Raw genomic sequence first — 27,590 nt, 5'->3', positions numbered from 1 at the left:
CCACGTTCAAAACGACATTGGGACAGATCTATGGTTAGGAAATGGACTCGCCCAAAATACCAACTAGGTCGGCGTCTTCTTGTTCCGCAACACAGGGCGAATAGACGCGCGGTCCTTACCGCCAAAGTTTACCCAGGGTCTTGCTGAGCTCGGCGTTGTGAAGGTGCGGATACTGGTCGGCGAGTTTGCGCCGGGCAGCCTGCGCCCACACCATGAAGGCGTTCATTGGTCTCTTCACGTGGGGCTTGTTCTTGGATGTGCCGTTGATCCGCACCGGCATGGGCACCAGTGTCCAGTCGTAACCCTTCAGCACCTGGCTGACTGCTTCTCTGATGCAGGCCGGGAAACGCTCGTCCTCCTCGCCTCCCATCTTCTTGCCGGCCACGGCGGCGGGCAGCGAGCGACTGCCGTCCTCCGGGTGAGTCTCGCCTTCAGACACCGATCCCGGCGATCCCACTGACTCGCTGTCGGAGCCGCTGCAGGCGGGGCTGCAGCCGTGATCCGCCGCTCCCTGCCCAGGTTCTTCTCTCATGTTCAGCATTGATCTCACAGCCGTCAAGGGTGCATTTAAATCGCAAGCAACTCAATACAAAGCAGCTTTCCAAACGCGAAATCAGGATGCTCAGCTCCGCGAATTCAAACTTTGAATCCTGTATCAAAGCCACGTGCTTCGCTTTGGGGATTTAAGTACGGCAACGCGGGAGATGAATGTGTGGAGCAGAGAGCCAGCGAACTGCGGCCATGGATGCAGAGAACTGCAGAGGACACTCGGTCAAGTCGCCTTCGATAGACGCCGAACTGCTGCTAAGGAAAACTTGGAAAAGAAACTTTTGTTAGAAGTTTGTTTACGGCTGTTATATCAGTCCCGGGCTGCCTCCTTCTGATTGGTCCATCTGTGTCACCGTCCCTTTGATTGGCTCTCCGTCTTAAAAGAGGAGGGTATTTCTCGAAGGGGCGATCGGTTTGATTTTTTTTAAAGTTCCAACGCCCCGGAATCCCTTTTTAAAAACTATTTAAATATTAAACGGCTGATCGCCAGGAATATTGTGGCAAGTTGAAAGATCATTTCGCCTTGAAAACTCCATTCATAAATATACCGCCACGAACTTTTATTTCTCTTTGAACAAAAAACCATGCCAATCGTGAAATCGCGGTTTAATGAAATGTGGACGCTTTTATGTTCCGAGGCAGGCATTCTTTTCACCCACGGTAAGTTGCAGTGTGCACTTTGCACACTATGCGGCTCGTCTGCTTTCTCTTGTTTTATGGTTGCGCGGTTTTACAGAGAATGAAGACCCATCAGAAATGAATGAGGAATTTGTGGATCTGACCATTGGGATTTGCAATGGGGATATTTCATCTTCCAGTGGAGTTAAACGAGGTACTGTATCAAGGAAAACTGCCTCGAAACTTTCCACCATATCGATTGTTTCTTCTTCACATGGTAAGCACGCACCATCATCTCTCTCTCTCTCTCCTTTATGGTTCACTCCAGCGTTAAAACCTGGACTGTGCTTTACCCGGGTAAACGGGGATCCCATTGCTCGTGCTATCATTTGCGAGGATTGGCTCGATCTGTAACCGTTGAATTACCATATCCTATTCATTTGCGAGACACCAAGCGATGGAACCAAGATTTGAAGCTGTATTATTATTCAGAGGAGCTGATCTGCAACCTCTCGCACATTCTACTGTATCTATTAACTTACAGCATGCAATCTGTTGCAAAATTATGAACGCTCTCCACTCGAGTGGTTTTTTTTAGCTTACATTTTCAGCCTAAGTTATAAAGCGAATGTTTTAATACTTGGATGTTTCTGCACTGGTCTTTATAAAGTTAACATCAAAATGTTATGTCAGATCAAGAGACATAGGAATTGTGTTAATTTCAGAAAATATTCATGAATTTTTTTTCCCAATTAGTTAATTTTTCTTCCTTTCTGTCCCGTCCTACTCAATCTCACGCCTTATCTATTTATAACGCTACAACCAGAAACATTTTGAAGGTGTGAATAGTGGAATAACCAAAATTACTATCTGCTAGTTAGTTTGAGCATAGGTTTAAACTCGCGGGGGAGGTCATCCGTTCTGCAATATATCTCGGACGGTCCCTTTGGTATCACTCCATTAACACCTGTCAAATAACTCGGGCAAAACTCGTTTATATTTGGGGAGGGATGTTTGAATTACCCTTTGCTACTTTCCTCGGTTACTTCCAATCTTATATTTTAAATTATTAGTTATAATCTAGGGCGAGGGGGTCTGATGTGTGATTTAGAAATCTTGCGTAGTCTAATTCAACCTCAGAGAACGGTGGGGTGGGGGGGGGGGGCTTGAATTTTATTAATTGCTCCACTCTTTACGAGCTTATAAACAAGGAAGGAATGCTGTTTATCAGGTCGGTGCCGACGTTAAACATTTTAACGCACAATTATGGATAATCCGTCACTTTCTAATTTCTGAAAATATATGGACCAAGTTAATGGGACTTTATTATAAAATTATCGACAACTAATCTCGCTTTCGTTAGGTCAGAATGGTTCTGATGGAAATTGGAAAGGCGAGACGCCGTAAAAACTCCTTTCAAGGGATCAATCGGAAAGCAAGAAAACCCCAACGTTAATTCCTTCTGGAGATCTATTTGCTTCGGGGTATAAATTGACAACAAACGATCCTTTTAATTGTCCCCCCCCCCCCCCCCGGCATAAATGTGCCTTCATGTGTCCCGTATCGTGGCAAAGCGAATCTTGCAAAGGCAGCAGAATCCGTTGGTCCCGTTGGATTTTTAAAGCCTGCACCCGCCTTCCCCCGAATTAATGTTATGAACCGAATTAAGGCGAATTTTGTGAAGATTGTGTTTGATTTGGGCGAATACTGAATATTCATATTTTGTTTAAGAGAAACTCGGATTAATTACGAAAGACTGCAGGACTGCTGGAGTCGCATGAGGGTGTCGTCTTCATCGTTTTCCAGGTATTTATTGGTTTGATTGTTGATGTTCCCACTAGATGGGCTTGGGAAGACTAACGATCAAATGCTGGCGAAGTATGCATGGCAGAGAGCAGGAACAGGGGTGAAACTGTTGAGTACAATTTCGCAACGTTGTCACACTGTCTGTGGGATATGTAAAGCCCAGATGGCTCTATAACAAGAAAAAAAACCCTCCAGGCGCCCTTAATTGATTTTGGATGGTTTTGCGGAATTTTATCACAAAACATAGAAATTTCACGACGGTGAATTTGGAAGCAGGGAGTGTTCACCTTTTAATCTGGGCTCTGCACAGCGATTCGTACGTGTCCTGCTTTCACGTTTCACCGTTCAGCAGCAGATGTGTTTCATCTTCTGCTGCATTTTCCGCTTTAACTTCAAGAGTATGGTGACCAATGAGTCTGATTCGGTTAACAATCTTGTCAGTAGAATTCAGACACGCTGCAGGTCTGTGTGTCTGCACGAGAGTCGTTCCCATCAATCGCAAACTTATGTTCCCTGGTCACGGGGTGTGAGTACTTCGGCAGAACAGTGTTGGATGTCGGAAGTGTTTTGACCTTCATATCCATCTAATTATATTGTGTCCGGCAGAAGTCGCTGCCACTAAAGATCATGTGTAGATTAAACATAAACATCTCCAGCGGTTAAAGGATTACACGGACGTGTTCTTTTGCGAAATGTTGCGATTTCCATGGGCAAGTTGGGGCTAGTGTGTACAAAAAAGCAAACAAAATAAAAACAGGTACGGATTCATAGAAACGAAAGCGTTTTTATTTTCCTGACCAGGAATGCTCGCAGTCGTAATGCTCGCATATCTTTCACCTCGTACCCCAACCACAGATCATCGCATCCCTTCCATTCACCGGGTCTTCACAGCCCATGTTCAAGCGCTTTCAGGGATCTCCTGCTTCAACATCAGCGTTAAAAGTAGATAATTTTTCATTTAGTCGGCTAATCATTTTTCTTTTCTAGATTTCAGATTTATCGATTTCAAATTCCACTTCTGTTAGAATACATTAATTGGATGAAGTGTTCATAGTCACTAATAGATGGAAACTATTATTGTAAAGTGCAACATAAAAAGTTATTACAAAGTATTCTTTTTGCTTTTTTTGTCAATAAACAACGGGCCCTAATGAATATAGCAAGAATGTATGTCTGGCGGCGTGTGTGTCATGTTGGTGAGGAGATTGCCCAGTATATTCGCCAACAATCTTTTTAATCGAATAAAAAACAAGATGTGTTGTATTTTAAAGATTTTTTTCGTTTATTTGCCCGAAAAAATATACACAAATCAAAGTAGTTGAGAGTCTTTTACGAAAGTTGGGCGAACAGTGAGGAATAAATTCACTTTGTTTTTTTTAAATTTAAAGTAATGCACATCCTCGGGTCTGTAAGTTATCTGTCCGGTACAAATGTCCACAAAAACTATATTCAATATTTATTCTCAACCTGGTGAAAGGACACTCTGATAACCAGGGATGCCTGTCTGGGCGTTAGAAGACCCCCCAGATCTGCTCGAGAGGAATTGCTGACATGTGGCTATAGACCACGCGTTGTGTGCTCCGCTCAACACCAACCGAGACTGTTCTGATTCCCGCGATCATTGGATATATCAGGTATCAATGTCTGTTTACGATCTTCAATTCATCAAATACTGCTCGCATATTTATTGAAATAGCTTCAAAAATTTGTCAATTTTTTTTCAGTCGATTCCCATCTCAATTCCTCGAAACATTTTTTAAAGACTTGAATAAGAGTGTTCGAAAATTTTTATGGAAAGGGAAAATGGCGAGGATTTCTTTGGAAAAATTGAGCTGCAAGTTTGAATGGGGGGGGGGGTGGGGGGCGGGGTACAGGTTCCCCATTTTAAGAATTATTACAAGGCAGCTCAGTTGAGATTATTAATGAACTCTTTGGTGTAAATAAAATTCCTGCTTGGGTTAATATGGAACTTAGTAAAATAGGAGAAATTAAAATAAAGGATTTATTTACGTGGAATTCAAAATTATTGAAACATTTGATTGAATTATGGAATAAAATGGATTACGAAATAGGTGCAAAAGGTTTAATTTCACGAAAATGCCTTTATGTCAAAATAGACTTGTTCCATTTTCCATATATATAATCAATTTCTGAGGACTTGGATGCGGATGGATATTGAGAGAATGGAAGATTGTTTTGAAGCTGGAAGATTTATTACATTTGAACGAATGAAGAATAAATTTAATGTGTCAATTAATATTTTTTTCTGTTTTATCAAGTTGAGGCTTTTTTGACTGATAAAATGGGTCTGAGTTTGATGTTACCTCGTCAGAGTGAATTGGAATTATTGATTCGTTATAGTAACATAAATAAACTTACTTCTGTAATGTAAATTTTACTTCAAAAGAAACCCCCCAAAAATAGGGGTGCCTAAATCGAGATTAAGATGAGAAACAGATTTGAATAGACAAATAGATGAGAAAAATTAGATGCAACTATGTAGAGATAATATGACAAAAAAAATAATGTTACATATAGGTTGATTCAATACAATTTTTTGCATCACTTATACTTAACTCATCAAAAAAAAATTGAACCCACGTTATCAGATTTATGTTTTGGACGTGGTCAAGAGATTGGATCATTCCTGCATTCTACTTGGGAGTGTCTGAAAGTTAAACATTTTTGGTTGGAAGTTGGAAATTTTTTGGAATGAATAGCAGGAACTAAGTTCCCACAGGATCCAATGTTATATTTGTTGAGTAATATTAGGACTATAAGACCAGAAATTGAAATTAACTGTGTATCAAACTGAATATATACAAATTGCTTTAGCAGTTTTTAGGAAGTATATAGCTATTACTTGGAAATCAGATATAGATTTAGGGATGGAGAGATGGCATGTGGAACTTCATAGCTGTATTCCACTTGAGAAGATTACTGATAATTTACAAAATAAATATCAGGTATTTTGGAAAATATGGTGCCATATTTTCAAAATATGGGTATGAATATTTAACAGTCTCTCTGAAGACCCCATCTCTTGGTAACCTCCAGCATCATTATATTATGAAAATCTTTATGATCTATAGTTTACTTTCTTGACATTCTTCAGTTTTTTTTTTCTTTTTTCTATTTTCTATCTTTTTTTTAGGGATTTGGGGAGGGAGGGGGGATTTTGTATACCACATGTATAATTTTTGAAAGTTTGTTTATTTACAGCAGTGGTTTAAAATTTTTTAAATAAAACATTCAAAAAAAAAGGAAATTTGTCTTGCCAATGTAGTTTATACAATTAAAAAACTGTCAGCCATGAATGGGTTTATTTTCAGTATTTCAATCTTTACCAGGCTTATCAATTTTTTTCTTGCTATCAGAATTGTGATGCTGTTACTGCAGCATACTTATTAACACAAAGACTAAAATACAAATAATGATCAATTTCTTCATGAAATTGTGAACATGGGCAGTGAATGCTGTACTGAGTTGATATGGCCCAGTTATGGGTAAACTTTCATTCTTTTCAATAAAAATGGCTTTGATTTGGAGGTAGCCAGGGCATGATGAATGAATGTTCTAAAATTTCTCTGTGTATTGCATTGCACAATATACATGCAGACTATCCCTTCTTTTAAGAGGTCTTTATTTTGTTTGTGTGTCTAATTAAGTTTTATAAATATATTGAATAAACACCTGAATTGAATACATTAAATAACTGCTGGTTTAACATGATACAGTCTTAACTTCAGGAGTGCCAGAATGGTTAGAAACCAAATGATTGCAAAGGCTCCTTGGCTGTGCGATTCCTACCCCCCCCCCCCCCCATTCACGCACTCCCACGCTACAAACTGAAGGATTGATAAACAGACATGTTTTCCTCATTCAGCATCTGCAGTCTGTTGTGTCTCCACTGGATCATCTCATTGACTTTCATTTGAGAGGTTGTTGAAGAAACATATGTATGCAGGAAACGGAGGGGTATGGATTGTGCATAGGCAGAAGGGACTAAGTTCAATTTGGACATTATGTTAGGAGTAGGCACTATGGGCCGAATGGCCTGTTCCTGCTATATTGTTGAATGTGCTATATGGTGCATTTTGATCTGAGAGTTAACAGATGAATTGTGGCCATCCTCAATACATTTCCAAGGACCCAGATGTTCAAATCTTTCATTTTTAACTTTAAATGTGGACAGGATAAATAATGTCCATCCAGTCATATGTCCATCAGGGTTTCTACAGGTATGTTAAAAGCCAAAGGTTAGAAAGGGACAAAATTTATCCCCTTGAAGATCAGAGTGGTCAGCTATGTATGAAGCCAGAAGAGATGGGAGAGATTTTATTTTATTTTTTCATTGGTATATACTTCAGAAACTGCCAAGGAGTCAAGGGAAGTAAGGAAAACAAGCAGTGTGTTCATGGAACCTATACAGGTTAAAGAGGTGGAGGCGTTTCTATCTTAAAGCATATAAGGGTGGATAAATCCCCAGGACCTGACAAGATATTCCCTTAGACCTTGAGGGAGGCTAATGTAAACATTGCAGGGGCCCAAGCAGAAATATTTAAACTGTCCTTAACCACAGATGAGGTGCTGGAGGATTGTTCCATTGTTTAAAAGAGGCTCCAAAAGTAACCCTGGAAATTATAGGCCGGTGAGCCTGACATCAGTAGTAGGTAAATTATTGAAAGGTGTTCTAAGAAATTAGATTTATTATTATTTGGATAGCCAAGGACTAATTAGAGATAATCAACAGGCTTAGTGTGTATCTCGTTTAACCGATCTTATAGCGTTTTTCAAAGAGGTTACCAAGAAAGTTGTTGAAGTAAAGGCTGTGGATGTTGTCTACATGGATTTTAGTAAGGCCTTTGGTGAGGTTTCAAATGGAAAGTTAATCAGGAAGGTTCACACACTCAGATTTCATGGCAAGGTAGTAAACTGATTTTGGCAATGGATGGATGGGAGAAGCCAGAGAGTGATGCTTTTCAGACTGGAGGCCTGTGATTAGTGATGTGCCTTTGGGATAAGTGTAGTGACCATTGTTGTTTGTAATCTATATCAATGATTTGGATGATAATATGGTACATAGGATCACCAGGTTTACAGATGACAGAAAGATTGGAGGAATTATGGACAGCAAGGAAGGCTTTCAAAACTTGCAGAGGGATCTAAACTAGCAGATGGAACTTAATGCAGTTAAGTGTGAGGTGTTGCATTTTGGAAGGACAGACCAAGATAGGACATACACAGTAAATGGTAAAGCAATGAGGATTGCAGTCAAAAAGAGAGATCTGGAATACAGATACATATTCCCTGAAAGTGGTGTCACAGGTAGATTGGGTTGTCAAGAGAGATTTTGGCCTTCAATAATTTACAAGGATGTTGCTGGGACTTCAGGAACTGAGCTACAGGGAAAGGTTAAATAGGTTAAGAGACTGAGGGGAAATTTGATAAAAGTATACAAATTATGAGGGGTATAGACAGAGTAAATGCAAGCAGCATTTTCCTCTGAGGGCAAGTGAGATATAAACCTGAGGACATGGGTTAAGGATGAAAGGGGAAACATTAACAGTGTACATTGTGGGGAACTTCACACACAGAGTAGTGGGAGCGTGGTCTGAGCTTTCAGCTGAAGTGACTGCTAGCTGATTTTTCACATTTAACAATAATATGGATGGGAGAGGTATGGGGGGCTATGGACTGGATGTCACTGGCAGAGGTTTGGGGGGGGGGGGGCTATGGACTGGATGTCACTGGCAGAATAATAGTTCACCACAGACTGGAATGGCCAAAGAGCCTGTATCTTTGTGCTGTTATACTCTATTGTTCTAAGTCAAAATGGGTGTCCATTAGCGTTTTTCCTTATTTAACAATCCAATTTAATAGAACAGCAAACCCATTGAAATGTTGATCTCAACTATGGTTTGCACAAATGCCTGTAAATTGACATTAAATTATGTAATTCAGTCCACCCTAAACAACACAAGGCAGTTTGCCCTCTTCAAGATCATCTTGCGTTACCGAACAAGTAAAGCCTCTGTCAATATGAAAGTTGATATTTTAGGATTGCCATTCTTGCATTGCAGTAAACCCTCGGTGGCGTCCCCTGGATTCTCTCGTCTCTTCGCCTTTAAATGATGCCTGGTCACCGCATCCTTACAGAGAGACGGTATAGTTGGCGCGTTGTCGTTAAAATTGGTCTCCGAATGCAGCAGGAACACCCAGTGTTCGCCGAGTTGACAAAGTAGCGACCGCAGGCCTCATCGATTCATTTAACAGTGGGAACTGTGGTAAGATCAAAGCAAGCGGGATTAACATAAGACATCAGAGTATTATGTTGAGGAGATAGAATTTAAACAGGAGGCTTCAAAATCTTCCATTCAACCAGCCCAAAATAAAACTATTAGCGCATTATTTTGTGGGACAGGAGGAGACCGCTCGGCCCTTCTATCCATTCCGGCTCTTTGTAGAATAGTTCCGATCAAAGGAAGCCTTTTTAATTTTAAGGAGATATCTTTGAATGGGTAAGAGATCTGTTAGAGATGAACCTTGTCTCTGCTCTGAACGGGGGCTGGATGGGGTAGGTTTGCATTCTGGTGTCGCACATTTGTCACAAGAAGCACGAGTTCACTTAAATCATTTTAATAAGCTGCCTTGCAGGGGGGCTTTTGTCTGACCTGTCTGCAAAAATAACCCCACAATCTAACTTTTTTAATTAATAAATTAGGGCGGCACGGTTGGTGTAGCGGTTAGCGCAACATCTTGACAGCACCAGCGATCGGGAGGGGAAATTCGAATCCCGCGCTGTCCGTCAGGAGTTTGCACGATCTCCCAGGTCTGCGTGGGGTTTCCCTGTTACCGTGCTGTGTGACTAAATTTAAAAATTAAAATCCTGATGGGAGTAGAAATCCTTAACAAAAATGGTGCAGAAATGCTCAGCGGCTGAGAGAGAGAAACGTTGGGTGGACGAGTAGAACTGGAAGTTTAATAGAACATTTTAAAGCCTCCTTTATATTAATATTAGCTTTCCCAACAAATCTCTCGGTCTGGGCAGAACATAGCCTCCTATTAGACGATTCTGAGGTTTCATGTATATATTGTTGATTAATCGTATTTTTTTTCCTACTCAAAAAGAGATACTGCAGTGGCTACTTCGGTAGAGCTACTGAAGTAAAACAAAACACACACACACCCCAGATTAGTCAACTCAAGACTAACTTCATTCAGGATTTACAATCTTCTTTTATACCCCGCATGTCCCGGGCTCCACGGGACAAGGTGGGTGGGACATTGCTATTGGAATGCTTTCGATCCCCGGGACCGGCAGGTTTAAATTGATCCTTGTGAGTCTCCTTCGCCTTCAGGCAGGATAACGTGCCGTTTTCCAGCACGCAGTACCGCTTTGTGAGGTGATTTACATAGAATGATGCCCGCGACGGACGCTGCGCACTCACTCGGGCCGCTCCACGGCCGCAACGATGCTAATTTTATGACATCCTACTATCTCATGATCTTCAGGATGTGCAAGCTGTCCAGGAACGTCTGACGAGCGAGAGTGGGGCTGATCACCGCGCTTCGTTTTATTTACCATTAACCAGGGCCATTCAGCGGGAGCACAGCTGCTGTCCTTTTTAAAGTGTCTGAAGCAAGTCAACAAGTTTCCCAAGAAGCTTGTGTTAGTTTGGATCCTACTTTAAAGCGTGTCTTCACACCTGAAACATTTACTAATAAATGTTAACATACCCGCTCTCCATTAAAGCAAATCAAATAGTCTTCGCGTTGAACGGAAGAGCCCTGTTTACCAAATATTTCCTGCATTATTCTCGGATAACTGAGGACAGGAGACACCACTCCTTGTGATCGTGCCTCATCCGCTTTTGTTGTGGATTTCGGGGACAAAAGAAAATCATTTCGGTTTGTCACAATCCATGCCGATTTTGATTATTCGCTGCATTTTACCTGTGTGTGGCGTCGTTCATGCCGGACTGAAGGTGGTATCTTCGTTCTCTTCAGCCGAGCGAGCAAGCAAAATATACAAGAACAAAAATGAAGGAAGAACTTATTGGTGTTGGATTAAAACTGTTGTATACTCTCTGGCTGTTCACTCTTTCTTGAAAAATAACTTATTTGTTATTTCCTCTTATAATGCACGTTTCCCCAGGTGCTTGCAGTTTCTTGTATATTGATCCTGGAACAATGAGAGTCAGCGTTGAGATAAAAGCACATCATGCAATGGGCGAAGTGTCCAAGGCTATTAAAGCAAGACAAATACGATGCCATAAAATCAGCAAGTCGAAGTGTTTGTTTATGGTGTGCAATGCAATGTCACTGAGATCCTTCCTGGCTTCAACCAGCTTGTTGGATCATTTTCCATGAACAGTGAGGTTATGGGACCGACTGTTCTCAGGAGATCTCCCATCTAAGTACTTGAACAGCACTGAAATGTTTGGAGGTGACTCGGAGGTAGGTTGTTCATGGGAAAGTAATCTCCTCCATTTACCCCTCCGTTGTTGGCTTGGAAATCTATCGCTGTTCCTTCATTGATGCTGAATTTAAGTCGTGGAACTGTCTCCCAAATCTGACAGTGGGAGACATAATAGCGCTGGAGAAATTCAGTAGGTTGAGCCGATTGTTGATTGTTTTTTTTACTTCCTATGAATGCTGCGTGAACGGCTGAGGTTCTCGAGCACTTTGGTGTTATGCACTCTCGATCTCCTCATCTGCCGACTTTTCTGTTTAACTTCACAGTGGGAGTACATTCAGCAAGAGGACTCTGTTGAGCCTGATACCAAAAGGACAGTTAGGTGTGAACCATAACTTGAGATAGAAGAGACTTCAAATACTGGAATATAGAGCAAAAACAATACTTCAAAAATAACAACTGCTGGGCTTGCCAGTACTCAGCCAAATGAGAAAAAGTCGATGATTGTATATGGACTTTTCTCAGATGCATTCAATAATTTCAATCAGAATTCAACATAAAGATGCAGTTCTAAAGGCTGATCAACACTGTGGGAAATTGTTTGTAACTATTTGACGTTTAGACAAAATTTGCACCATGGAAGCATGAGTGGGAAGGTTGAGAATCACTGCTGGAGACCATATTGTTACTTAAATATTGTTTTGAGAAAAATTGTCATTGGCCAATTTCCTTTGGAGATGTGAAACCGTGCACATAACAAGCCAATTAGGATTGATTAAAACAGTGGTTTTCAACCTTTTTCTTCCCACCCACATACCACTTTCAGCAATCCCTATGGCATAGGGATTACTTGTGTGAGTGGAAAGAAAAAAAGGTTGAGAACCACTGCTTTAAAGCACATGACTAATTATGATGTCATCTGCAAAATTCTTCATGATGCCTCCCAATTCAGAAGATTATAGGAGCAGAAGTATGTCAATTGGGCCATCGTCTACTCTGCCAGTCTAATCATGAGCTCATCCAGATTTAACAGATTAAGATTTATTGTCAGAGTACCTACATGACATTACATGCAGCCCTGAGATTCCTTTTTCCTGTGGGCATGGCAGAATTACCACTTATTGGTAGTGCCAAAATAAACTATACCCTGTGTCAAACATGTAAACAATTAAAGGAACTGTAAATGATAATGAATCTAAACAAACTGACTGCAATACTGTATGTAGAAAACGAAGAAAATCAATAAAATGCAAAAGTAAATGAGTCCTTAAATGAATTCCTGAATGAGTTTGTCATTGTGATGTCTGATAGTGGAGGGGTAACAGCTGTTCCTGAACCTGGTGGTGTGAATCTTGTGGCACCAATACCTCTTTCCTGATGGCAGCAGCAAGAACAGTGTGAGCTGGGTGGTGTAAATTTTTGATGATTGCTGCTCTCCGAAGGCAGAGTTCCCTATAGATGTACTCAATAGTGGAGAGGATTTTGCCTGTTATGTCCACTACCTTTTGGAGGGCTTTATGCTCAGGGGTATTGGCGTTATATACTAGACCATGATGCAGCTGGTCAGCACACTTTCCACAACACCTCTGTTGAAATTTGCCATGGTTTCTGGTGTCATACCAAACCTCCACAAACTCCTGAGGAAGTAGAAACATGCTTTCTTCATGATGCCATTGGTGTGTTGGGTCCAAGGAAGATCCTCATAGTGATCCCCCAATGATCACTAGATTGTACACCTCTGGTTTTCCTTTCCTGTAGTCAACAATCAACTCCTTAGTTCTGAAGTCATTGAGTGCAAGGTTGTTGTTGGTGCACCATTCAGCCAAGTTTTCAATCTCTGTCCTGTCTGCTGACTCATTCCCTTCCTTTATACAATCCACTACCCTGGGATCATCAGCAAGTTTGTAGATAGTGTTACTGCCATATCAAGCTGCACAGATGAAGGTGTAAAGTGAGTAGAGGAGGGAGGTAAGAACACAGCACTGTGGTCCTCCAGTACTGATAGAGATTGTGGAGGAGGTGTTCTTATCAATCCTCACTGTTTGTGGTCTGAATCCATCCTCCCACTTAACCCCACTCCTTGTAACCCTTGATGTCGTGGCCAATCAAATACATGTTGCAGATGACACCATAATTAGGGCGGCACTGTTGGCATAGCAATTAGTGCAACGCTGTTACGGTGCCGGTGATTGGGATGGGGGTTCAAATCTTGTGCTTTCTGTAGGAGTTTGTAAATTCTCCCCATGTCTGCATGGGTTTTCCCCAGGGGCCCTGGTTTCCTCCCACTGTTCAAAATGTTCCGAGGGTGTAGGTTAATTGGGTGTAAATTGGGTGGCACAGGTTTATGGGCCAAAATAGCCTGTTACCATGATCAATGTCTAAATTTAAAAATTCAATATCTGCCTTAAATACAACCAATAACCTCGTTCTACAGCAACCTTTGGCAATATTTGACAGACTTGTGACCCTCTGACTAAAGAAATTTTTTCACTTCTCTGTTTTAAACTGACCCCCCTTTTATCCTGAAGTTATGCCATATTGTCCTCGATTCCCCTACCATGGGAAACATCCTTGTCACATCTACTCTGCCCAGACCTCTCACCATTAGAAATGCCTCTGAGGTCCCCTCATCCTTCAGTATAGTGCAAGAGCCAACAATAATTCCTCATAATGCTAACCATTTAGTTCCTGGTATCATAAATCTTCTCTGAATCCTTTACAACATCAGCACATCTTTTCTCAAATTAAGAGCCCAAAACTGTACACAGTACTCCAAGTGAGGTCTCACCACTGCTTAGAGTCTGAAAATTACATTCCTGCTCTTGAATGCTATTCTTACAGAAATGAATCTCCACATTGCTTTCGCCTTCTTCACCACCGACTCAACCTGAAGATTAATGAGGACTCCCAAATTCCTTTGCATGTTGGAGTTTTGAAATTTCTCCCCTTCTAAATCATAGTCTGCCCATCTATTTCTTTGACCAAAGTGCATGACCGTACACTTCCCAACATTGTATTTCATCTGCCTCCTTTTTCCCCATTCTCCTCATCTATCAAGTCTCTCTGCAGCGCTTCAGTATTCTCAGCACCACCCGCAAATTTAGACACAAAGCCATAATCTAAATCATTTATATACAATGTGGAAGGAAATGGACCCAACCATGACCCCTATGGAACACCAGTGGTAACTGGTAGGCAACCAGAATAGGATCCCTTTATTATCTTTTTCCTGCCAAGCAGCCAATGCTCTACCCATGCAAGTATCCTTCCTGCCATTTCATAGGCTCTCATTTTGTTTAGCAGCCTTATTGAAGGCCTTTTGAAAGTCCAAATACACCATATCCACTGCATCTCCCCTGTCTATCCTCCTTGTGATCTCTTTAAAAAAAAAACTCCATTAGGTTTGTCAGGCATGATTTTCCTTTAAGGAAATCATGTTGACTTGGGCCTATCTTTTCCTGCATCTCCAGATGTTCTGAAATCTCATCCTTGACAATCAACCCCAATAGCTTCCTAACCACTGATGTCAGGTCTATAATTTCCTTTCTGCTCCCTTCTTAAACAACAGGGTGACATTCACGATCCTCCAGTCCATTAACCCAAACTAGAATCCATTGATTCCTGGAAGATCATTACTAATGCCTCCCCAATCTACAGCTACCTTCTTCAGGACGTGAGGGTACATTCCATCCAGTCCAGGAGACTTATCTACCTTAAGACCATTTAGCTACCCAAGTAACTTCTCTCTCATGATCTTGACTGCACTTATTTCTCTTTCCAGAGACCCCTGAGAGTCCGGTATGCTACTAATGTCTTCCACAGTGAAGACTGATCTAAAATATTCATTCAATTCCTCTGCCATCTCCTTTTTTCCATTATAATTTCTCCAGTGTTGTTTTCTATTGGTCCCATGTCGAATTTGGTCAGTCTTTTATATCTCTTCTCTTTGGCTTGGCCTCGCGGATGAAGATTTATGGAGGGGTAAATGTCCACGTCAGCTGCAGGCTCGTTTGTGGCTGACAAGTCCGATGCGGGACAGGCAGACACGGTTGCAGCGGTTGCAGGGGAAAATTTGTTGGTTGGGGTTGAGTGTTGGGTTTTTCCTTCTTTGTCTTTTGTCAGTGAGGTGGGCTCTGTGGTCTTTTTCAAAGGAGGTTGCTGCCCGCCGAACTGTGAGGCGCCAAGATGCACGGTTTGAGGCGATATCAGCCCACTGGCGGTGGTCAATGTGGCAGGCACCAAGAGATTTCTTTAGGCCGTCCTTGTACCTCTTCTTTGGTGCACCTCTGACACGATGGCTAGTGGAGAGCTCGCCATATAACACGATCTTGGGAAGGCGATGGTCCTCCATTCTGGAGACGTGACCTACCCAGCGCAGTTGGATCTTCAACAGCATGGATTCGATGCTGTTGGCCTCTGGCATCTTGAGTACTTCGATGTTAAGGATGAAGTCGCTCCAATGAATGTTGAGGATGGAGCGGAGACAACGCTGGTGGAAGCGTTCTAGGAGCCGTAGGTGATGTCGGTGGAGGACCCATGATTCGGAGCCGAAGAGGAGTGTGGGTATGACAACGGCTCTGTATACGCCTACCTTTGTGAGGTTTTTCAGTTGGTTGTTTTTCCAGACTCTTTTGTGTACTCTTCCAAAGGCGCTATTTGCCTTGGCGAGTCTGTTGTCTATCTCGTTGTCGATCCTTGCATCTGATGAAATGGTGCAGCCGAGATAGGTAAACTGGTTGACCGTTTTGAGTTTTGTGTGCCCGATGGAGATGTGGGGAGATATTCTCGGCGACACTAGTCATGGTGGGGAGCTGGCTGATGGAGGACCTCAGTTTTCTTCAGGCTGACTTCCAGGCCAAACATTTTGGCAGTTTCCGCAAAACAGGACATCAAGTGCTGAAGAGCTGGCTCTGAATGGGCAACTAAAGCGGCATCGTCTGCAAAGAGTAGTTCACGGACAAATTGCTGTTGTGTCTTGGTGTGAGCTTGCAGGCGCCTCAGATTGAAGAGACTGCCATCCGTGCGGTACCGGGTGTAAACAGCTTCTTCATTGTTGAGGTCTTTCATGGCTTGGTTCAGCATCATGCTGAAGAAGATTGAAAAGAGGGTTGGTGCGAGAACGCAGCCTTGCTTCGTGCCATTGTTAATGGAGAAGGGTTCAGAGAGCTCATTGCTGTATCTGACCCGACCTTGTTGGTTTTCGTGCAGTTGGATAACCATGTTGAGGAACTTTGGGGGGCATCCGAGGAGCTCTAGTATTTGCCAAAGCCCATTCCTGCTCACGGTGTCGAAGGCTTTGGTGAGGTCAACAAAGGTGATGTAGAGTCCTTTGTTTTGTTCTCTGCACTTTTCTTGGAGCTGTCTGAGGGCAAAGACCATGTCAGTAGTTCCTCTGTTTGCACGAAAGCCGCACTGTGATTCTGGGAGAATATTCTCGGCGACACTAGGTATTATTCTATTTAGGAGAATCCTAGCGAAGATTTTGCCTGCAATGGAGAGCAGTGTGATTCCCCTGTAGTTTGAGCAGTCTGATTTCTCGCCTTTGTTTTTGTACAGGGTGATGATGATGGCATCACGAAGGTCCTGAGGCAGTTTTCCTTGGTCCCAGCAATGCTTGAAAAGCTCATGCAGTTTGGCATGCAGAGTTTTGCCGCCAGCCTTCCAGACCTCTGGGGGGGATTCCATCCATACCTGCTGCTTTGCCACTTTTCAGTTGTTCAATTGCCTTATATGTCTCTTCCCGGGTGAGGACCCCATCCAGCTCTGGCCTTCGGGGCTGTTGAGGGAGCTGGAGCAGGGCGGAATCTTGGACTGAGCGGTTGGCACTGAAAAGAGATTGGAAGTGTTCTTTTATATACAGTATTTCAAATCACTTTTAGTATCCTCTTCAATATTTCTTGCTCACCTCCTTTCATAATTCATCTTTTTCTTCCTAATCACCTTCTTTGTTGCCTTCTCAGTTTTTAAGTTTCCCAGTTCTCTATCTTCCCAGTTATTTTTGCTTTTACTTTGGCTTTAACTTCTCTTGTCATCCACAATTGTCTTATTTTTCTTTTCACAAATGTCTTTCCTTTTGGTATGAACTTGTCATGCACTTTCCTCATTTATTGCAGTAACTCTAGCCATTGCTGATCTGCTCTCTTCCCCATTACTGTGTTTTTCCGAACAACTTTGGCCAGTTCCTGTCTCATGCAACTGTAATTTCCTTTACTCCACTACAATATTGACATGTTAGACTTTAGCCTCGCCTTTTCAAATTTCAGTGAACTCAATCATATTGTGATCACTGCCTTCTAGGGTTGCTTTACCTTAAGCTTCCTAATCACCTCTGGTTCATTACCCAGAATCCAATCCAGAATATCTGATTCCCTGGTGGGCTCATCAACATGCGGCTCCAAAAAAGCTATCCCGTGGGCGTTCCACAAACTCTCTCTCCTGAGGTCCTGTACCGACCTGACTTTCCCAATCTACTTTCATGTTAAAATCGCCCATGATTATCATAACACTGTCCTTCTGACATGCCTTATCAATTTTCAGTTGTATTTTGTAGTCCATACCCCAGCTGCTGTTTGGAGCCCTGTATATAACTGCTATTAGGGTCCTTTTACCTTTACTATTCCTTAACCCAACCCATAAGGATTCTACCTCTTCTTTCCAATGATTTAATATTGCTGCTTACCAGCAGAGCCACGGCACCCACTCTGCCTACCTGCCTATCCTTCCAAAGAAACGTGTATCCTTGGACATACAGCTCCCAATCTCACCCATCCTTTAGCCGTGACTCAGTAATGGCCACAGCATCATACCCTCCAATCTGTAACTGTACAGCAAGATCATCCACCTTGTTTCTAAACTTGCATGCATTTAAAATACCTTCAGACCAGTTTTTGAATGCTGTCTCATTTCTCCAGCTATTATTTTGTCTTGTGGCCTGCCTGTCATCCTTGCAGCACATTATTTCCCCCTTCACTCCTAACCCATTCCCATCTGCCAAGTTAGTTTAAACCCTTCCAAACTGCTATATTAAACCTGGCTGCCAGGATATTGGTCCCCTTTGGGTTCAGTGTGACCCATCTTTTTGGTATAGGTTGTACCTTCCCCAAAAGAGATCCCAATAATCCAAAAATCTGATGCCCTGCCACCACATCAGTTTCTCAGCCATGCATTTATCTGCCTGATCTCACTATTCTTGCCTCACTAGCACATGCCACAGGCAGTAATTCTGAGATTACCACCCTGGAGGTCCTGCTTTTCAGTTTCCTCACTATTTCCCTATATTTCCACTTCAGGACCTCTGGACTTACCTATGTTATTGGTACCAACATGTACCAAGACTTCTGGCTGATCGCCCTCTCCCCTAATGTTCTGGACCCAATTTGAGACATCCTGTACGCTGGCACTAGAGAGGCAACACACCATCTAGGTGTCTTTATCAGGCTCACAGAATTTCCTGTCTGTTCTCATTATGGAATCTCCTATCACTAATGCATGCCTATTTGCCCTCTGTTACAGAGCCATGCTCAGGCCAGAGACCTGGTCCCTTTGGTCATCCTCTGTCAGGTAATCCTCCTCAATACTATCCAGAATGATAAACTGGTTGCTGAGGGGGTTGGCCACAGAGGAGTTCTCTACATACTCCTTGTGGTTCCAATCGATCACTTCCTAATGAGCCATAGGTCATCAAGTTTCCACTCCACTTCCTTAACAGTGTCTCTTAGGACCTGCTCCTGGTGTAGATGTGGGCTGTGGGGAGGCTCGGTGTCTCCCAGGGACTCCACATCTGACACTCTACGCAAAGCACTAACTCTGCAGTCATAATGCCTATTCTATTAACACTAATAAGTGTTGAACAATATACTTACCCACACTATAATTCTTGCCTCTTGCCTGTTTTTGCCAAAGCCTTACCACTCTGACTCAGTTGATGACCGCTCCCTTGACGACTAGTCTGCTAGGCAGTTCCTTACTTATATGATGATGCTCCACTTGAACTCTGGGTCACCTGATGCTTTACCACTCTGACTCAGTTGATGACCGCTCCCTTGACGACTAGTCTGCTAGGCAGTTCCTTACTTATATGATGATGCTCCACTTGAACTCTGGGTCACCTGATTGCACCATTAATCGCCCAGTTGCCCGATCCAAATGACCCTTCAACACTGTCTTGCAGTGTTAAACCCAATTGACCTACAAACCCAATAAGTTTTGAACAGTGGGAGGAAACTGGAGCCCCTGGGAAAAACCCAAGCAGACATGGGAGAACATGCAAACTCCTAACAAACAGTGTGGGATTCAAATCTGGGTCGCTGGGTCTGTAACAACATTTTTGTTGAGGGTGAAAGAGAGAGATGGAGGCTGATTAAAATTAAGATTAGAACATAAAATTAGCTAGCCTGGGATGATACTCATTGGAATTCAGAAGAATGAGAGGGAATTTTGTAGAAATATACAGAATTATGAAAGATAGGGGAAGGAAAGTTGTTTCCACTGGTGGGTAAGACTAGAACTAGGTCATATAGTCTCAAGGCTCGGGGAGTAGATTTAAGATGGAGATGAGGTGGAACCTGCTGCTGATGAGTAGTTTTTTACGACCTCATATTTTCATTTAACGTGACTGTCACTTTAAGGGTTAGTTCAGGCTGCAACCATTCAGAGTTGTGGAGAGATTGGATGGCACCATCATACAGATTATACTCAAAGTTGATACTCTGGAGGAAGAGAAAGAGTAATTTTTTTATTCAGGAACACAGGTGGTGAGAGAGTCATGAGAATGGGACACAAAGAAACAGATTTTCATTATTGACCACCAACCACTGATGAACACAAAGGGGAGTGACTGTGTGAAATGGACAATTCTCCCTGTTAGGAGAATTATTGAACCACTGTGACCAAAGGAAAGGTCACGGTGCTTGGGTTTTGAAAACAGAAGAATTGCTGCATCAAATTGTGACCAAGGTGATGGTCATTTTGACTGACCCGCGCCTGGGTTTTGGAAGTATCATGGAAGTCATTCATTTTGTTTCCCCTATGCAAGGAAAGGGGAAGTTGTGACCACCATTCATCTAAAAGGATATTTCTCAGCAAGAAACTTGACAAGGATTTGTGAGTTTTCAACAGTCCAGTCACTCAGCCCTTCCACCTCCTTCGTGATTACTTCTGGGTATCAGTTTAAAAGTCTGAGTTTCAGCACAGGGTTTCTAAGACTGAATTTTGGAATGACTTCCCAGAATTGTGCCTAAGGTGCAATGGTTTGGGTAATCCACACCCCCCACCCCCACACATAGTTGGGTTAACTTAAGTAAGATGTGATATTATTAGTAGTTATAAATATTGTTTTAAAAGAAAAACAACATGTCTCTTGGTGATTTTTCTATTGCTGCTGGTCTGCGACATAACAAATGAAACTGTGGAAATCTCTGCCCAAGGAAGATTTTAGAGGCTGCCTCATTAAATATATTTAGGACACAATTAGATGCATTTCTGTATTGTTGTCATCATGGCTTGCCCTCGTAGGGGATGATGGTCTTCGTTCTATTAATCTATTTATGGTCTGTCGAGTGACTTATAAGTCCAGTCTTGGAAAGTGACCAACAGAACAAAGACACCTGTGCATGTATTTGTTTAATGTGTACTTGATGTTGCACTCCCAGAAGCACGCGATACTTCACAAATCAACCAACTAGTTCCAATGGTATGAAAACCACGATGATTGGAGCTGATGGATTTGTTGCAGCTTTCATTCGCCTTCACAGCCATTGAGTTCAAAGTAACTTCGTCCACCTGTTCCACCATTGAGGTTTTGCAAAAGTACGTTATGGGGAAAAAGCAGATTAGTGGAACTGAGTCCAAGGTCATATTGAATAGTGCAACAGGCTCAATTCATCTTGTAGCCTACACCTGGTCTTTTTTCTTAGGTATGAAATCCCAGTAAAAGTTGTTCACAATTTTCTTAAATTTAACAGCTTTTTGGAGCAGAAATTTCAAAGCAGATACTTTCTGAAGTACTGTGTGTATTTCCTTTAAAAGATTTCATCTGATTGAACTGGATAGAAAATTCTACAACAACATTAATTTCATTGTGATCTGTGAACAAATTCAGAGACTTTGTCTTTTACTGCAATACTGTCAACTTTCACATGAATCACTAAATATGATTATACAAAGGAGTTTCTTTGATCTCTATTTTCAAGTTCAAGTTTATTATCATTTGTTTATACATATACAACCTGATGTAACAGTGTCTCTCCAGATCATGGTACACACTCAAAATTACACAATACCCAGTGCTTTTCACTTAAACAATCATATTGGCAGCTGGACGGCCAAATCCGGAATAGTCTTGGAGCTACGTTTCCATAATTACCAGTTACTACCAGAGTGCACAGCTCTCCATTTCCCTTTTGATGCAGCCTCAGATAATCCAGTTTATTTTGCATATTTCATACATTTGCAAGTTTGCGTGGCTGGATGGATTTGCTTTGAGCCTTATATGAATGTTGGCACGCTTAGCACACTTCTGCTTTGTTGCCTGTATTTCAGTTGTAGATTTCAGGTTGGTGTTGGGGCTTGCTGTCTTCATTAAGTTATGTCCACACAGGACCTTCATGAACTGGTTCTCCCACTTGGTAGTCCATACAGGTTTCAGTGTTCCTTACATTTAGCAGTGTTTTCTGATCGTAGAGAAGAATGAGATATTGCCCCTTTGTTGGGAGCCAGAGTGGCCCAATCTAGTTTTTAAACATTGAATTATTCTTCAATACAAATGCCTGTTGAGGATATGTATTTCTTACATTTTATTTCCTTGAGAAGATCTTCAGACATTGTTCATGCAATTTGATTGAATAGAATATTTATTAACATTGTTATGATGAAAGAATAACAATTGTCAAAAATCAGGATACTATTTGACTTGGAGAGAATATTGGAAGTAATGGTTTTCTGATTAATTCTTCTCTTTTTGCTAACTTTTAATACCACCCCTCCAGTAAAAAGACCTGGCAAGTTCTTTTACAATGGGATGTATTTAAATGGAAGTGATGTGAAATTAAATAATTGAAGCAACTGTTGGTAAATTGTATTATTGTTCAACATAGTATGTTACACTCTCTTTGTCCCACATGGACTGATTTTGCCTAAGACTTGGAACCAAAGTGGGCAAAAGACTGTTGTTTCCTTGTACATAGTCCATGCCAAAAAAGTTTCAAAATTGGGGAGGTTCGGTCAACAAATTGTACTGAAAACCTTCAATATTTGACATGGATAGTGGTCTGCCTTAAGATGTGATAAAAACAGAACGTTAATGAGAAAAAAATACTGAATAAATTATCGTCCTTTCATGCTTTTTTAATTGGCAGATTAATGTAAGTTAGAAATTATTTAAGCAAGTGAGATCTTCAAGTGAATTACATAGATTGCTAAACAAAACAAAACTATATAAGATCCATTGTCATAAAACAAGAAAAAGCAAACAGAATCACCAAAAACTTCAACATAAAGAATGACAATATTTTGAAAACAACAATGTTACCAGTAATGAACATTAATTATCTAAGTATACTAATTATTAATAATAGGAAAGATAATTGATTTAATCATACACAAAGCATTAATTTTGGGTGAAGTTGTCAAACTATGTTTAGAAAAATTTAGTTCTAATAGTAAAGTTGATAAGATGTGGGGCCCATTCATGGATTGTTATCATAATCTGAGGATTTAAATGATGTGGATGCTCTGAGGATTCCCTGTCTGGTGTTTGAGACCATTATTCAATTTATATTTACAAGCTATACAGATAGCTTTGTTCAGAGGGATTGGGTACATTAGTAAGGAGATTTTTTTTCTTTTCATTATTAAGACTAAAGGGGTGGGTTAAACTACAAATCACATCAGAGAAGTACAAAATATCTTATGCAAGGGAATTTTACATGTATTAATTGTATAATTTTTGTATTCAATATTGATTTTGAACATAATACGAGTTATGATTTAATTGTGTAATTATTATTATAGAATTTGATGTCCTGAATGAAATTAGTTAATGTTAATTATGGTTCTGCTTCTAATTTTCAACTGATATGTGACATATATATGATATGATTTGATTTGTGTTATTATTAATATTCCTTATGTAAAGGATTTTTGTTAAATTTAATAAAAATATTTTAAAAAGAAAACAAATTGTCAAACTATTATTTATTTACAAGCAGCTGGCGTAGAGTTGTAAATATCATAATTTATTTGAAGCAGCATAAACCAAGGAACTAAAAATTTTGATGGACTTTAACAGGTCAATTGGAGTTTGCCCTACTTTAGAATCAAAGTGAATGGTTTTCACTTGCATTGGATGAGTTTGAATGACCCATTGATGCCAAATGGGGCATGCAGAACCACCACATATTTTATGTACATTTAAAAACAAAAAAAAAGTTGGTGATCCACAGTAGATCAGGTAGCTTCAATGGAAATAGAATCAAACTTTTTCTTTGGTCGAATGACTAGTCATTGGAACTGCAAAACTAATGTTATGTATGTTGAGAGTGGAAGAGGCTGAGAGAGCAAGGCTCTAGAGACTAGGCTGTAATCTGGAGCACAACACAGTGGATCAACTAGTATCTCTGGGGCAGAGAGACTGCTGATCTTTTTGTCTAAACTGAATCAGGACTAACCTAAAATGTTGACTATCCCTTTGCCTTCACAGCTATTGACTGGCTGAGTTCCTTCAGCAGTTAGTTTTCTTTAGCTGGAGCAAATGGTTGTATAAAGGAAGGGGATGAGTCAGGATACATGATGGAGATTGATAATTTGGCTGAATGGTGCACCCACAATAAACTTGCACTCAATGTCACCAAAATTAAGGAGCTGATTGTTGACCCCACACAATGGCATCGTGAAGAAAGCATGTCAGTGCCTTTATTTCCTCAGGAATTTGTGGAGGTTTGGTATGACATCAGAAACCCTGACAAATTTCTATCGAGATATGGTGGAAAGTGTGCTGACTGGCTGCATCACGGTCTGGTATGGGAACACCAATACCCTGAGCATAAATGGATACAGCCCCAGACATCAGAAGCAGAACCCTCCCATTTTTGAGTACATCTACAGGGAATGCTGCCATTAGAGGGCAACAACAATCATCAAAGACCTACACCACTCTGTTCTCACTGCTGCCATCAGGAAAGAGGTATAGATGCCACAAGACTCACACCACCAGGTTCAGAAACAGCTGCTACCCCTCTACCATCATACTCCTCAATGTCAAACTCAATCAGAGACTCATTTAAGGACTCTTACTTTTGCCCTTTTATTGGTATTCTTTTTGTTCTCTCTACACTGCACAAGTCAGTTGTTTTTACATTTGTTATGTATTTTCAGTTCTTTGTTTGTTTACATGTTTACACTGTGTACGGTTTATTTTTTGCACTACCAATTAGTGGTAATTCTGCCATGCCCACAGGAAAAAGAAACCTTAGGTTTGTACAGTATGTGGTGGCATGTATTTCTACTCTGGCAATAAATCTGAATCTGTTATAGGATGAACATTGATGAAGGTGTGCTAATTTGATATACAAGTGCTAAAGAGCTCAGTTCAAATTTATTGGAGGGAAGTCATGTGATACAAGAACTTGACCCTCCTGGGAATTCATTTAAAAAGTACCCTTTAAACAAAGTACAAAAAACCAACTGAAGAAAAAATATGAATAGAACTGAACAAGAGCAGTTAAACATGTTGCCAAAAAGAAATAAACCTTTACCTGGAACCCAACAACTGGAGCAAGAACATGGTCAGAAGCCTCCTCTTCAAACAAAGCCTGTGAACTGGCATGTGAACAGCCTTTGGGGTAAGCCGTGCATCCTTGAGGATGTCTGCAGCCATGAATCTGCTGCTGGATCGAGGACGTGGCATCCAAGAAGAAGACTCATCGCACATGTGCTTGCCTGAATTGGAAGAAGCTCAAGAAACAGCTGAAGGAGCCATAAGCTTCACTCCTGGCAGCAGATACAGTCCTCTCCAGCAAGAGGAAAGTGACAGGGAAGAGGAAGATGAGGATGAAGATGAGCAAGAAGTAATACAAAAAAAAAGCCAAGGTTCCTCCTGAAGGTAAAGGAAAAAAGCCTAAGAAACCAGAAGAATTTGAATATTCTAATTCAGACTTGTTGAGAAAACTGAGAGGGGATTTAAAAAATACAAATAAACAGATTAAAAATACTTTGCTATTGTGAATAAGATTCAGGTTACTTCGGACAATATGGATGAAATAATCAAAAATGTGGAAGATGTACAGGATAGAGTGGGAAAAATGGAAAATGAAACACTTGCATGGACTATGGAAAAGAAAAAAACTTTGGGATAAGGTGAATATATTGGAAAACTTTAGTAGAAGAAATAACGTTAAGATTGTTGGCCTCGAGGATGGCATTGAAGGTCAAGATCCAATTTGTTTCTTTTTCAAGATTGTACACCAGAAGTATTGGGTGTGGACAAGTTTGGAGTGGGCACATAGAGCTCTCAGACCACCAGCATTGCTAGACCAAAATCCACATTCTATACTGATTAAATGTCTGATATCAAGACAGAGAGAAGATACTAACTGCAGTGGCAGCGGAAGCAAAACCAAGAAATGGTCTGCTTGACTATCAAGGATCTAGAGTATTGTTTTAGACAGATGTAAGTCCAGAATTATTGAAGTGAAGGAAAGAATTTAATCCAGCTTTTAAAAAAAAAACTCTTCTTTGGAAGTAAGGGTACAGATTTATTCTGCATTATCCATCTTTTTGAAGATCATTCTGCCGGACGGTGGAAAAAAATTATTTTAGGGACAGTGATCAGGCAGAAGAATTCATAGAAACACTGGAGATTGTTAAACCGGATGAGAGATTAATTTAATACAATTTGTTTACAGTTTATTAAAATACTATCTTTCTAATTGAAAGATTAATTAACAAATATATGGTGATCAGCCAGGGGTTTTGGGGGTAATGGGTTGCTGACTACTATCGAGTCATGTGTTTTGTGGCACTAGCCACAACCTGTAAAATGGAGGGGGGTAACATTGTGTATTATTTAAACAATGCTATTGGTGGGGGGAGGGGGGAATTCTTGTAGTTTGTATAACTTTGTGTTATGTATACTATATTAATGGTATCCAACTACAATCTTTTTTTCTTTTTTTCTCTTTGGTCTGCAGGAAGATGTCTGCTCTACCACGAAGGATACAATTTGAGAAATTTATTGGCGCAGACACACTGTGAAGGTGGAACAAGTAGATGTTGTGAAATACCTCTGTAGAGATGAATAATACAGTGAAATATGTATGTTTTAATGTTAATGGACTGAATGGTACAGTGAAGAGAAAGAGAGTATTGTCATATAATAATAAAAAAAAAGGAGTGGATTTGGCTTTCCAAAAGAAACCCATTTAATTGAAAAAGAACATCAAAATTTAAAGAGACTGGGCAGGACAGGTCTTTGCCTCTTCATTTAACTCAAAAACAAAAGGAGTGGCAATTTTGATACATAAAATTCTTCCAGTTAGAGTATAAAATCTAGTAACAGATACTGCAGGTAGGTATGTTATAGTACATTGTCAAATATACTCGAAATCCTGGACCCTCATGAATATATATGCACCAAATATTGATCATGAATTATTTATTCAAGAATCACTTTTTTAATTTAGCAAATGCCCATGAAAATATTCTAGGAGGAGGAGATTTTAATTTTTGTCTAGATCTAGTTCTTGATAGGTCAACAAGACCAGTAATGAGAACAAAAGCAGCAAAACCCATCTTGGTATTAATGAGAGAGCTGAATTTAGTGGATGCTTGGAGAAGAATTCATCTAAGAGAAAGAGTTTATTTTTATTCAAATAGACATTCTTATTCTAGGATAGATTTATTCTTAGAGCCAGTTCAATTGCAAGATATAATAATAGAAGCTGAATATACAGCAATAATTTTATCAGATAACTCACTTTTGATATTGACGTTTATGATGCTAGATAAAGAAAAATTGGTCTGCAGATGGTAGTTTAATTTGTCATTGCTGAGAAGATCAGATTATCATGATTTTATTAGAAGATAAATTCAATTATTTTGTGAGACCAACTGTAATTCAACTAGTGAAAGTTACTATATGGAATGCTTTGAAAGCATATATACAAATTATAAGTTATACTTCTAAGATTTAGAAAAATATACA

The 27,590-nt window shown here is 40.6% G+C and overlaps 1 protein-coding gene and 1 long non-coding RNA gene across 3 annotated transcripts in view; one reads left to right on the top strand and one right to left on the bottom strand.

Moving 5' to 3' along the window:
- Positions 1-1,061, bottom strand: part of sox8a (SRY-box transcription factor 8a) — a 5,141-nt gene extending 4,080 nt beyond the window's left edge. Inside the window, exon 1 of the mRNA XM_069906700.1 lies at positions 120-1,061. Within this exon, the coding sequence (XP_069762801.1) occupies positions 120-541 (422 nt within the window). The 5' untranslated portion in view covers positions 542-1,061. The remainder of the gene's footprint in view (positions 1-119) is intronic.
- On the top strand, positions 812-27,590 carry LOC138747462 (uncharacterized). 2 transcript variants are annotated; one of them, XR_011347509.1, is made up of 4 exons: positions 812-1,209; positions 2,899-2,973; positions 9,057-9,260; positions 26,578-27,590. It is a non-coding gene; the product is annotated as an uncharacterized lncRNA (long non-coding RNA). The 2 variants fall into 2 exon arrangements; XR_011347508.1 differs by lacking the exon at positions 812-1,209 and having other exon boundaries at positions 2,766-2,973.

The sequence above is a fragment of the Narcine bancroftii genome, chromosome 12 (assembly GCF_036971445.1).
Source record: "Narcine bancroftii isolate sNarBan1 chromosome 12, sNarBan1.hap1, whole genome shotgun sequence".
Lineage (NCBI taxonomy): Eukaryota > Metazoa > Chordata > Chondrichthyes > Torpediniformes > Narcinidae > Narcine > Narcine bancroftii.
Note: the sequence above shows the minus strand (reverse complement) of the source record. Positions and strands in the feature narration are given on the sequence as shown.